Source organism: Perca flavescens, chromosome 22, assembly GCF_004354835.1.
Source record: "Perca flavescens isolate YP-PL-M2 chromosome 22, PFLA_1.0, whole genome shotgun sequence".
Lineage (NCBI taxonomy): Eukaryota > Metazoa > Chordata > Actinopteri > Perciformes > Percidae > Perca > Perca flavescens.
This window is the reverse complement of record NC_041352.1, coordinates 21,756,279-21,768,933: the sequence shown is the minus strand read 5'-3', so window position 1 is coordinate 21,768,933 and position 12,655 is coordinate 21,756,279. Positions and strand designations below refer to the sequence as shown.

The 12,655-nt window shown below is 41.8% G+C and overlaps 1 protein-coding gene across 2 annotated transcripts in view; it reads left to right on the top strand.

The window, feature by feature from the left end:
* The window catches only part of LOC114549095 (collagen alpha-1(XVIII) chain-like), an 83,128-nt gene that overhangs the window by 62,768 nt on the left and 7,705 nt on the right, over positions 1 to 12,655 (top strand). The window contains exons 19-33 of one of the 2 annotated variants that reach the window (XM_028569253.1): positions 46 to 105; positions 242 to 277; positions 1,009 to 1,053; positions 1,543 to 1,605; positions 1,779 to 1,814; positions 1,925 to 2,008; positions 9,280 to 9,345; positions 9,920 to 9,982; positions 10,153 to 10,242; positions 10,451 to 10,486; positions 10,637 to 10,690; positions 11,322 to 11,378; positions 11,650 to 11,709; positions 11,807 to 11,848; positions 12,306 to 12,377. In XM_028569253.1, the coding sequence (XP_028425054.1) occupies positions 46 to 105; positions 242 to 277; positions 1,009 to 1,053; positions 1,543 to 1,605; positions 1,779 to 1,814; positions 1,925 to 2,008; positions 9,280 to 9,345; positions 9,920 to 9,982; positions 10,153 to 10,242; positions 10,451 to 10,486; positions 10,637 to 10,690; positions 11,322 to 11,378; positions 11,650 to 11,709; positions 11,807 to 11,848; positions 12,306 to 12,377 (864 nt within the window). The remainder of the gene's footprint in view (positions 1 to 45; positions 106 to 241; positions 278 to 1,008; positions 1,054 to 1,542; positions 1,606 to 1,778; positions 1,815 to 1,924; positions 2,009 to 9,279; positions 9,346 to 9,919; positions 9,983 to 10,152; positions 10,243 to 10,450; positions 10,487 to 10,636; positions 10,691 to 11,321; positions 11,379 to 11,649; positions 11,710 to 11,806; positions 11,849 to 12,305; positions 12,378 to 12,655) is intronic. The other variant, XM_028569254.1, reaches the window with a different exon arrangement.

Below are 12,655 nucleotides of genomic sequence, written 5' to 3'. Positions count from 1 at the left end.
ACAATTCAATCATTATGAATATTTATTTTTTGTAAAATGTTTCAGGACTCGGAAGGCTCTGGGCTGCAGAATGGTTTAGGAGCTGCGCTCTCCAGAGGCCCAGAGGTACTAACTGCATTGAGTGTGTCAGCACGACGAGCATTCTGCACCATAACATTTAGCTTTTATGTTCATCGTACAGTGTAATTTCATCATATCATCAACTGCAACTTTGTGTCACCTTTTTGTATTTGTTACACAGGGTCCTCCAGGAATCCCTGGACTTGAAGGACCAAAGGTGAGATATCTGAGTGTCTGTGATACTTACAGTAATACTGTAGTCCAATTGTGCTCTAAAAGCACAGACGCACCAAATCGACATCGAAGAACTAACTGCGACGAGAGCCGACTGTTGCATTGCCTGTATCTGGGCCAAAACTTTTCAATTGAACACACCGCAATGACTACAGCCAATGGCCAACTAGCATGTACGTCCTGCGTCTGCATGAGAGGAAATGACTGTCCGTACCAGCAGGTGGCGTTAGTCTGTATTCAAAAAGGGAAACCAGAAGACATTAGTTAGCCAGCTAGCACATTAACAACACAACCCGATGTTGAAAGAACTAACTATTTTTACTGGGCGCTAGAGAACAATAACAATAACAGTTTCTGCTGAAAAGCTCAATGGCTAAGAAGAATATTACCTGATATAACAAGTTTGTTTTTCGATCTCATGCGCCTATGACTTAAGTCGTTTGCTTGCTTTCCTCATTTCCATTTCTGTTCTCGCACACTGATTCGCTTAAACTCAACTGCCAGTCAGAGTCATTTCTCGATTCAACATGCTCAAAGGCCGACTAGTGCCAACGGTGCTGGATACACCGCAAAAAATATGGCTACAGATGCTCATCGACAGCTGGCCCTCTGTTTGGCGTGTCAGGGTCTCTGTGTGGCGTGTCAGGGTCTTAAACGCTGGTTATTTATAATGATCATTTTATTATTTATTCATTTCCTATTTGCCTCTCATAGGGTAAAGATGGTTTAGATGGCTCCCCAGGAAAGCCAGGGCAAAAGGTGAGTCTGCTGTACAGTTCAAGTTCTGTAACCCTTTTTGAGATATTAGTGTTATCTCAGCTGTTGGCTCAAGCTTCTTAAATGTCTTGAACTTTGAGGTCACAGTAAACAGCTGTAGAGTGGTGTGAAAGACCACATGGCGACAAGCGATGTCAGCTTTTGGCAGCAACACTGTCCTCTGACCAGGTTAACAACCTCCCGTTTTGTGGTTCTTGTTGAATCTGAGCTGACATTCTCATGTTACCTCCCTACAGAAATTAAGCAATACATCACAGTGAATCTTGTAATAAGAATGGAACTTTACTTTAATCATTAATCACCAAAACTATTTGAGAGAATGTGTGAAGTCGGTAGAAATCAAGTCCTTTTGATGTGATTTTTACATAACATGGAGCTTAGGGGAATGCATTTTGCCAGAATGGAAGTGGCAGGTTTTCTTATACAGTACAAGTGATGTATGTGATGAATGTTTCTTTGTGGCATCTGTAGGGGGAGGCAGGTGCTCCAGGACCAACAGGGATTCCAGGACTGGAGGGACTAAAAGGGGAAGAGGTCAGTAAATGACTGGACTTACACTGTAGATACATGAACAGATTAAAGAGTTTGTGTCAGATGTCTGATTATACAAATGGTTCGTACTGATATTACTTTTACCTATAGATAATTCTGATTCTGAAATATGGTTTTACTTTGACTGTTTGTGTCTTATCTTGTGTCACCTACAGGGACCAAAGGGGAACAGTGGAGAGCCAGGACAGAAGGTAAAACTATGAAGGGGTGGATAAATGGCCAAACTCACACTTATTTAAAATGTAGAGCATTTTGTGTTGCTATTTACTGAAAGGCTAAAATGTCAAACTTGTTTTTTCAGGGAGAGAGGGGAAGGGATGGGCTCAGTCTGCCCGGCCCTCCAGGACCACCTGGACCACCAGGATCCCTTACCAACCTCCAGGATGTAAGTAGCAGCCAAGCGGCAACTTCCGGGGTTGAAAACTGAAAGCCAATGCAGAAGTGCAAAAAACTGCATTTCTTTAAATGGCCACTTGAGGCTGGTTTCAAAAGGCAAGGCAAGGCAAGGCAGCTTTATTTGTATAGCACATTTCAGCAACAGGGCAATTCAAAGTGCTTTACATAAAACATTAAAGGTGCAATATGTAATATTGTGTGTAATACTGGCAGCTAGCGGTTAAAATAGTTACTGCACTACCAATTCAAAATACTGCAGAGTCGTTTCCCCCGCCCCCTCCTGCCCAGACTCGAAGTTCACGGGGGTTGCCAGGCTGAGACCGCAGCATTCACAACAATGTTGCTAGACGCTTTTCTCACATATCCAGACGTTACTCCACAGCACAGCAGAATAGCTAACGTTAGATGCTAGTCTCACATAGCCAGACATTACTCCACAGCACAGTGGAGTAGCTAACGTTAGATGCTAGTCTCACATAGCCAGACATTACTCCACAGCACAGCGGAGTAGCTAACGTTAGATGCTAGTCTCACATAGCCAGACATTACTCCACAGCACAGCGGAGTAGCTAACGTTAGATGCTGGCTATATTGACAGTCATAAAAGCCCGTGCTCACGCGGAGCTCTGTAACCAACTGACAGACACACTTTTTCGGCTTAAAATTACAGTATGAACCGCTAAAAACACAACAACCTCACTGTCCTCTCCACACGCCAGTCAGGCACACTTCCTCGGCTTAGAATTACAATACGTAACGCTAAAAATACCACTACCTTGCCGACGGAACACACTTCATTGGCTTAGAATTACGGCAACAATCGCTAAACACACTGCAAACTCACTGTCCTCTTTCCGATTTACAGCCCCCCTCTCGTGGCTTAAAATAACTCACCGTTGTCGGCTCCCAGCTGAAGAAGAGGCTACGCTGTAAACAGCCATGACAACAGTTAGCAGGGTTAGCATGGCGGAGTTAGCCAGGACCAGTCGGGATCACTTTACTGGCTATGTCTCAATTGTTTTTGCGAGTAACCAACTCGGTTACTCTAGCTATATAATTCAATGTGAGTACATAAATGTTGAAATGACAAAAAATGCCCGTCCCTAGTAGCTGTGATAAATTAGCATGAAGCTAATGCTTACCTGTTCAGGAGAAAATAAGCCAACTCTGCGTCCTTTTGGGCTCAAATCATGTCTCCATCTTTCAAATACATCTCCAATATTTACCAGGGGGTTGTTACGTCTCTGGTCACGCAACTGTTAGAAACATGCCGTTTTCGTTTTTTTTATGTCATGTAGAATCTATCTCCGTTGATCCTGTTCGTTTGTTTGCTGCTTTCATGGCTGTACTACCGTTACAGCTGTAGCGCGCTGGGTTTACGTTTTTACAGGTATATCTGGCAACCCGGCCTGGCTGTCAAACTGGGCCGTTGATAACAACACACAGACCAAAACATAAACATAAATTCCGTCACGGAATGTAAATTTCAAAAAGAAAAAATACTGAAATTAGCATTGTTGTCAGAAAAGATAGTATTTCAGTTTAACATGTTTCCTTAATATCTGATGAGGCATTGGTGTCATTTTTGGATTTATTACAGTATAAATATTACATATTGGACCTTTAAAGAGCAGTTAGAAGACAATTAAAAACAATTTAAAAACATTAATAACCAAATTAAAAACATTAAAAGACAAGAATAAAATTGATAGTGCAGTATAAGAATAAAAGTTACAGTGCAGTATAAGAAATAGATTATTTAAAGAAAAGCAACATCAAAAAGATAGGTCTTTAGCTTGGATTTAAAAGAACTGAGAGTTGCAGCGGACCTACAGTTTTCTGGGAGTTTGTTCCAGATATGTGGAGCATAAAAACTGAACGCTGCTTCCCCCTGTTTAGTTCTTACTCTGGGGAAAACAAGTAGACCTGTCCCAGACGACCTGAGAGGTCTGGGTGGGTCATAATGTACTAGCAGATCAGAAATGTATTTTGGCCCTAAACCGTTTAGTGATTTATAAACCAGTAAAAGTATTTTGAAATCAATTCTTTGAGGCACTGGAAGCCAGTGTAAAGACTTCAGAACTGGAGTGATGTGATCCACTTTCTTGGTTTTAGTGAGGACTCGAGCAGCATCGTTCTGAATCAGCTGCAGCTGTCTGATTGATTTTTTAGGGAGACCTGTAAAGACACCGTTACAGTAGTTAAGTCTACCAAAGATAAAAGCGTGGACAAGTTTTTCCAGATCCTGCTGAGACATAAGTCCTTTAACCCTTGATATATTTTCAAGGTGATAATAGGCTGATTTTTTTAATTATGTTAATGTGGCTTTTAAAATTCAGGTCTGAGTCCATGACTACACCAAGATTTCTGGCTTTGTCTGTTGTTTTTAACATTGTCGTTTGAAGCTGAGCGCTGACTTTCAATCGTTCCTCTTTTGCTCCAAAAATGACCACCTCCGTTTTTTCTTCATTTAATTTAAGAAAGTTCTGGCACATCCAATCATTAATCTGTTCAATGCACATATTTAATTGTTGTATTGGGCTATAGTTCCCTGGCGATAAGGTTATGTAAATTTGTGTGTCATCCGCATAACTATGGTAACTTATTTTGTTGTTTTCCATAATCTGAGCCAGTGGAAGCATGTAGATGTTGAACAGAAAAGGCCCCAGAACTGAGCCTTGGGGAACTCCGCACGTCATATTTGTATGCTCAGATTTATAATTACCTAAAGACACAAAGTAGTCCCTATTCTTTAAATAGGATTCAAACCACTTTAGTACTGAGCCAGAAAGACCAACCCAGATTTCCAATTGGTCAAACATGTCATGGTCATGAGATCAAGTAATACTAAGACGGAGATTTTGCCACTATCTGTGTTTGTGGATGTCATTAAAGACTTTAACAAGAGTCTCTCGGTGCTGTGGTGTGGTCGAAAACCTGACTGGAAGGCATCAAAACTGTTGTTTAGCGATAAGAAAAGGTTGAGGTGTTGAAAAAACACTTTTTCTATGATTTTAATAAAAAATGGAAGGTTTGATATTGGCCTATAGTTGCTCATTAGTGTCGTGTCTAGATTGTTCTTTTTTAGGAGTGGCTTGATGACTGCAGTTCTCAGGGCCTGTGGGAAGATACCTGAGAGCAGAGACGTGTTTACAATCTGTAGAAGATCAGAAGCCAAACAGTTCGAAACATTTTTGAAAACACCCGTTGGTAGAATATCGAGGCAACAGGAGGAGGTTTGCAGATGTTGTATAATGTCCTCCAGGTTTTGAAGGTTGATCGTATGAAATTGTGTCATGTTGGAATTTGTTTTGCGTGCACACTGTGACAACACATATCCTGTACTTGGTATGGAAGCACTGACTGCACTCTGAATTTTGTCTGTGAAGAAGGAGGCAAAGTCATTGCAAGCCTTGGTAGACAACAGTTCAGATGCTACTGGTACTGGAGGGTTTGTTAATCTATCAACAGTAGCAAACAAAGCACGTGAATTATTATTGTTTCTGGCGATAATGTCAGAGAAAAAGGACCGCCTTGCATTTCTTAGTTCCAGATTATAAATGCGAAGTCTCTCTTTATAAGTGTTATAATGGATCTGGAGATTAGATTTTCGCCAACTGCGTTCAGCTTTTCGACACTCTTTTTTTTCTGTTCTCACAACTATAAAATTTCTCCATGGAGATCTTTTCTTACCAGAGACAGCTTTGACCTTAGTGGGAGCAATAGCATCAATAACATTCGTAATTTTACAGTTGAAATTATCTACAAGCTCAGTCACTGAGGCCCCAGTGAGGGCGGGTGTAGAGGAGAAAAGCTGAATGAATGATTCACTGGTGTTTTCAGTGATATACCGTTTTCTGATTAACTTTGTTTGAACACTTTTGGGCACAAAGATAGTGCCGTTAAAGAAAACACAGGAATGATCAGAGAGAGCAACATCAGTCACCACAACCTTGGAAATGTTTACACCCTTGGAGATCCAGAGGTCCAGAGGTGCCCCTTATTGTGCGTGGGCTGTGTCACATGCTGAGTCAGTCCATAGCTCTCAAAAACACAACATAGTTCTTTTGTCCTTCGGTACTGGGGGTTGTCAACATGAATGTTAAAATCACCAGCAATAATTACACGGTCAAAGTTAATACAGATTATAGACAGCAGTTCATTAAAATCATCAAAGAAGTTTGCACAGTATTTAGGTGGCCTGTAGATATTTAGAAGTATAGCTTGAGGGGAGGATCTTAGCTGAAGAGCCACATATTCAAAAGAAGCAAAATTTCCGTAAGATATTCGCGTACATCGGAATGAGTCATTAAACAAAATGGCGACCCCACCTCCTTTCTTATTCACTCTATTCTCACTCATAAAACTGAAGTTAGGGGGGGTTGACTCAATGAGAACAGCAGCACTGTTATTATGGTCCAACCAGGTTTCAGTTAAAAACATAAAATCAAGATTGTGCTTAATATTAAAATCATTGATTAAAAATGATTTTCCCGCCAAAGACCTAACGTTTAGTAGTGCTAGTGTTAGTGTGTTTTCATTTTTTGGGACGGACTGTGGCTGACGAGGAATGGATGCTAAATTTGCAAAGTTTGCAGTTACGTGCTTATTCACCATTCTTTTTCGATGACCTATCACAACATACATTGTGGAAGAATCTAATACGCAGGGCCCAGGCTTGTCTTGGAAAGAGTCATGAGTGCTACTAGGCATGCAGCCTAAACCTGGCCCATATCAGTTAATGCTTGCTGCATTTTGCACACAAGCATCCTTATCAGTTTGGGGAGAAGGAGTCAGCTGCCGTCCTTGAGGAGGGATAGGTGCCTGGCGTTTTACGATGGGAGAAGGAAGGGGGGCATACTTGGTTCCAGCATTTACCAGCTGCTTCATCTGGTCAGTGAACTCCAACATGGGGATGGGGGAAAGAGGGGAGAGTGACGTATCCTTAAAGAGGTCCTCAAAGCTGTCGTGGTTGTCAAAGGGTTTTGAGGAGTGTTGGACGGGTGAGATGGGGAGTTGAGATTTCTCATCTCCGCTCTTTGGTCTCCCATGATCAAATCTTTGCTCAGGTGGGGGCTGTAGTGAATCACTGCCACACTTTGTTGTGTCTTCCTCTTGTTTTGGTTCATCTTGTCTCGTGTCCTTGGCCAAGGGAGCAGATGTGTGGCGCAGAAAGTAAAGTAGGCTAGAGGTGAACAGCTTTACTCCTGGCTTGTTAAGGAAGAGTCCATCTGCTTTAAAAAGATGTCTGCAGCCCCAGAAAATGTTAAAATTGTCAATAAACTGCAGAGAATGGTTGGTACATGCATTTGAAAGCCATCTGTTCAGTGCCAGCAGTCTGCTGAATCTCTCAGCTCCTCCTCTGACTGGCGGTATAGGGCCACTGATAAACACCTTTGCATTTATGGAGCTGACTGCGTTCAGCAGATTCATAAAGTCACGATTCAGTACTTCAGACTCTTGCTTTACAACATCATTTGACCCTATATGCAGTATAATGTTCTTCACAGTTGGGTGTGCTGCTATGATATCCTGGATTCTTTGGGTCAAGTCAGACACCATGTCTTTGGGTATTTTGGTGTTTTTACTGCTTTTTATATCTTTCACAGCAGAGTCACCCACAATCAGAGTTTGGGGCCCACTCATTAGCTTTCCCTGTAGCTTTTTACTTTTAGAATTGCTCTCAGTCCTTACCCTGTTGTGTGACGATGAGACGTAATCCAGGTTATGTCCAGGGTCCTGCAGCAGAGGAGCAAATCTGTTCTTCACCTGCACACTCATTTGTTGGGGAGGCATTTTGTTGGTGGTTTTCCCTTTTGCAGTTGTCCACGGCTGTGTCCTGCTAAGTACAGGGGTTGAAGAGGCGCTCTGCCTGGATGGTAATGCAGGCCAGCCGGTCGTATCACAAATCTCAGGGTGCTGTGCCCTGCCCGTTAGTCGTCCTCCCATTTCCCAGGAAAATGATTTACTCTTAGGCTTTGCACCAAAAGAGTTCCAGGGAGGACTACCGCTTGTAGATTTATTATCCGTTCCACAGCCCTCCTGTTTCTTTGTGGTCTTGCTGGTGCTAGTTAGCTGTGTGTTAGCATGCTTTTGTCCATTGTTTTGGTTCAGTGGTAAAGTGGTGTCATTTCCACATGATCCGTTCACTTCCACGTTTACTTCTAACCGGTACATTTTGGTTTCCAGAACTGCAATCTTCTGAAGGAGTTTGTAGTAGTCCTCTATGGAGAAGGGTGGCATCTTGCTGCTAATTAGCTTTAGCTACAGTCACTTTAGGACAGGCTTGAGCTATTGGTAGGCCACGCTCACGCAGAAAAATGTTCAAATATGACAATAGCCTACTATGTCTACAAAAAAATGTATAGTCCAGTGATTTATAAGTATCCAAGAGCAGCTGCTCATAGTTTCTCTCAGAGGAAAAGCAGGATTATCAGCAGAAATATGCAAGCAGAAGCAGTCAAATCCCCATTAGTCTTGCTTTGCCAGACCTTCCTCCACAGCACTGTGGAGGAGGGTCGGGCGGAAGGTACCGGACATCCAGCCGAAAATAGTGAAATCCGGTGGAATTTCCGACGGCAACGGAGCAATCCCGGAAGTGGAACGTTGTGGATATAGACCAATCCCCATAGACCCCAATGCTAAAATGCCTAATGCCTTTACTTCTCAAAAAAACGGTTTTGGTATAGCCTGGTTCCCCCTTCATGACAACTGTACAGGGCGTGATTTTTTTTTTCCACAACTCACCCGTTTAAATTATATTAAGGCTTCAAATTGTGCATAATTAGCGGTGCGGCCACTTTGAGTGACAGGTGGCTGCCGTCACAGGAGGCTGCCATAGACTGTAGCTTACATTCGACGCCCGCCTCAGCTCCATCTACACTGCATCTCTTTGCCCATTTTTGGATTATTCCGGATCATGGCGATACCAGGCACCATCAGGGTGGCAACTGTTGTAACCACCGGAAGCCACCCACTTTGAGCTTAATTTTTGCTTTTCAGAAACTTATGGGTGATGTCACGGAGATCATGTCCATATTTTATACAGTCTATGCTAGCACCTGAGCAAAGCCAATCAAGACGAGGCTTACTTACAGTAGGCCAAAAGGGAGAGTCCAATGTTAGTGCCACTTTTCTACTACCATGTTGAGGGTTACAAACTTCAATGGCCGGCAATATTGTGTAACCAGAGTGATTGATTTTTTTCACTGAGTCAGTTTGATTACATTGACAATTTTTCTCCTTCTGCCTCTTATTCAGCTTCTACTTAATGATACAGATGGTGCCTTCAACTTCTCAGGGATTTTTGACGCTCAGGGATCCGCTGTGAGTATCAGATAAAAATCAGAAACCAACTGATGATGATGTCCTGACAACAGCAAATGTGTGGTTAGATAGCTACCGTTGGTTTATGTTTGCAGAGTGTAACAGACCTTTGATCCAGTTAATGCTTTCAGCTGTCAGGGTTTCTTTTTCCAAACAGAAGTAACATCAGAAGCACTGTACATGACACAGTAGGGATGCACCGAATCCAGGATTTGGGTTCGGCAGAATATTGGGCTTTTTTGACGGGGTTCAGTTTCTGACGGTGTTCGGTTTCTGCCGAACCTTAGTTCGGCAGAAATGTAAACGTTGTTTACTTCATTAATGTGTTTACTGTGTTAATGGACTGGGGATGGGAGTAGGATTTGGTATTCGGTTTCGGATTCGACAGAATCTTAACCCGTGGATTCGGTATTCGGCCGAACCCCAAAAATCTGGATTCGGTGCATCCCTATGACACAGTGCACGAACATGGATACGACAACATGAAGAGAAATTATTTTAACTCAATAACAGAGTCCAGAAGTTAGATATGAAGTTATCTTACTTTGTAAATAAATATCCTAAATGTTTGCAGGGACCACAGGGTCCAAAGGGTGGCATGGGGTTGCCAGGAGTTCCAGGACCTCCAGGACTGAAAGTAAGTGGAAAACGCATGCCTTGTCTATGTACATAAACAATATCTAAGCAGACTAAATATACGCGAAATGAACTTTTACGTTTCTTTATACACACAGTTTAACAGAACTTAATGTCTAAGTCTCTGTCTACATGGTTTATGTGATTGTTTACTTGTGTGTATGCATGCAGGGTGAAAGGGGTGAGCCAGGATTTGTCATCGCTGCAGATGGATCCATGACGTCAGGCCTGGCTGGTCCAGTGGGACCCCAAGGAGTCAAGGTTATATTTGTTGTCACTGTTTTTCTAGATCCCAATCATTTTACTTGCATTGTTCTTTTTGCGTGCACTTTCTATGGATATTTAGTGTATGCATGTTGGTCAGGATTTGAGTATCAGTATACACCAGTAACACCTTATTGTAAAATGAGTCATACGCATGGTTTTGAAAACATCCAAAAAATATGTGTAACTGTATCTTTGTTTGCAGGGAGATAATGGTGTACCCGGAGCCGCTGGAATTCCAGTAAGTTTTAGCAGGCAGCACCAAAGGCAAATCATTTCACTTTTCATGTTTTATAACACCATTAACTCTAATTGTTTCCACTGCTATGGATGAAGGCGCTGTTAATGTGTTTAAGATGTACTGTCAGACACTTTGTTTTGTTCCTAACAGGGGCCTGTTGGACCACCAGGACCCAAAGGAGAATTTGGTTTTCCTGGAAGGCCTGTAAGCACCATGAACTCACCAAACATTTCCTATTTGAATAAAAGGGCACACAGACACTAATACTTCCTTATGTATAATATATATATATATATATATATATATATATATATATATATATTTGTAATGTTCTCAAGTGACAATAGTATGACTTAAGCTATGAAAAACACAGCTTTTCAACCCATAAGTTCAATACACCTGCTGTTTGATAGGTTTAACCATAAGCGTAATTTACAGGGCGGGATGGGGGGATTATAGCACCATAACTTGTTGCAGAAAAGGCTCAAATTGTGGCAGAAAAAATGATCGGAGTGCCAAAAATTTCAGTTTTGCACAATTGTGGAGCTCTCAAACAACAATGTTGAACCCGAAGTTACGCCTTGGCTTCAACGTTAAATTAAATCACACATTGACTCAGTCAACAAAAACCCAATTTCCCAAATGTGCCTGTGGGAATCATTAAAGTTAAATCCAATCTAACTTTCCATATTGTTGTAACTTAGATGCTTTTGGTGTGTGTGTGTGTGTGTGTGTGTGTGTGTGTGTGTGTGTGTGTGTGTGTGTGTGTGTGTGTGTGTGTGTGTGTGTGTGTGTGTGTGTGTGTGTGTGTGTGTGTGTGTGTGTGTGTGTGTAGGGTCGTCCAGGCCTGATGGGACTAAAAGGAGAGAAGGGGGACTCTGCAGGCCTGCCGGTGAGTCGCACACCTGAACCTGTAAAAAGACTGTAGAAGTTTGTGAAATAATACAGAATATACTGGTTCAATATCTGCAAATGAAACCTGTGGTGATTGAGTGGTAGAAAGTGATTGATTTGTGCCAGTTTGATGTTGATATTACTTTTAGTTTTATAGCACCTACAGTACTCTTTCATTCACGTTATACTTTAAATTGTTGAAAACGCTCACTCTTCTCTTACCTTCTTCTATTTAATGTTGTCTGGTCTTTTTCGATTGCGCTCTTTAGGGCCGTCCTGGCCGTCCTGGGCTGCCGGGCCTCCCAGGAATATTCATATGCCCCAAAGGAGTAAGCGCACACGCATTCATCAACACACAGATCTGACTCTATCATCACGTGTTTTATTAACGTGCTTACTGTTCCCGTTCTCCCCTGGTTATTGAAGACCGTGTTCCCCATCCCTCCCAGACCCCACTGCAAAATGCCCGTAAGTTTCCGTCCGTGCATCCATGTTGTTGATAAAACATGTCATATAAATATGTTTTATTACTGCCTGTGCTTGTGAACTTTTCCTCCTGCTGTCTATATTGTAAATGTTCATTTTACTCATGGTGGCCTGGAAGATTAAAAAAGATACATATGAGTCTATAAGAGATGCTACTATGCTTGTTTTATTTCCTTTAGCACATGCTGTGTAATAGTCAATGTCAAGATTGAACTCTCTTTGCAGGCCTTTAGTGTGACAACTAACCTGCATCTTAAGTGTCAGTCTATCTTCATTAAACCCCAGTTGTCTGCACAATCTCATCACTTCCTGCTGAGCCCATTCAGACTTATCTCCTAATCACAAACTCCCTTCCGATGTGTGTGTGCGTGCGTGCGTGTGTGTGTGTGTGTGTGTTGCTCTGTGTAACACCGGTACTACATAACCTTTTATCACTCAGGTTCTAAAATATTCCTGCATGCTGCATGTCCAGTCTGGAAAGGTGAAGGCCTATTGCCTATACAAAAATGAGGTAGTTACTAACATCACATCCACAGAAAATCTGCATGTGTCATTTTCATGTTGATTATGATATTAACAATACAGCTTAGATGATTTAATATTTGATAATGGAATGTAATTTAACAAAAAAAAATATATATATACAGTACAGGCCAAAAGTTTGGACACACCTTCTCATTCAATGCGTTTCCGTTTTCATTTTAGTGACTATTTACATTGTAGATTCTCACTGAAGGCATCAAAACTATGAATGAACACATATGGAATTATGTACTTAACAAAAAAGTG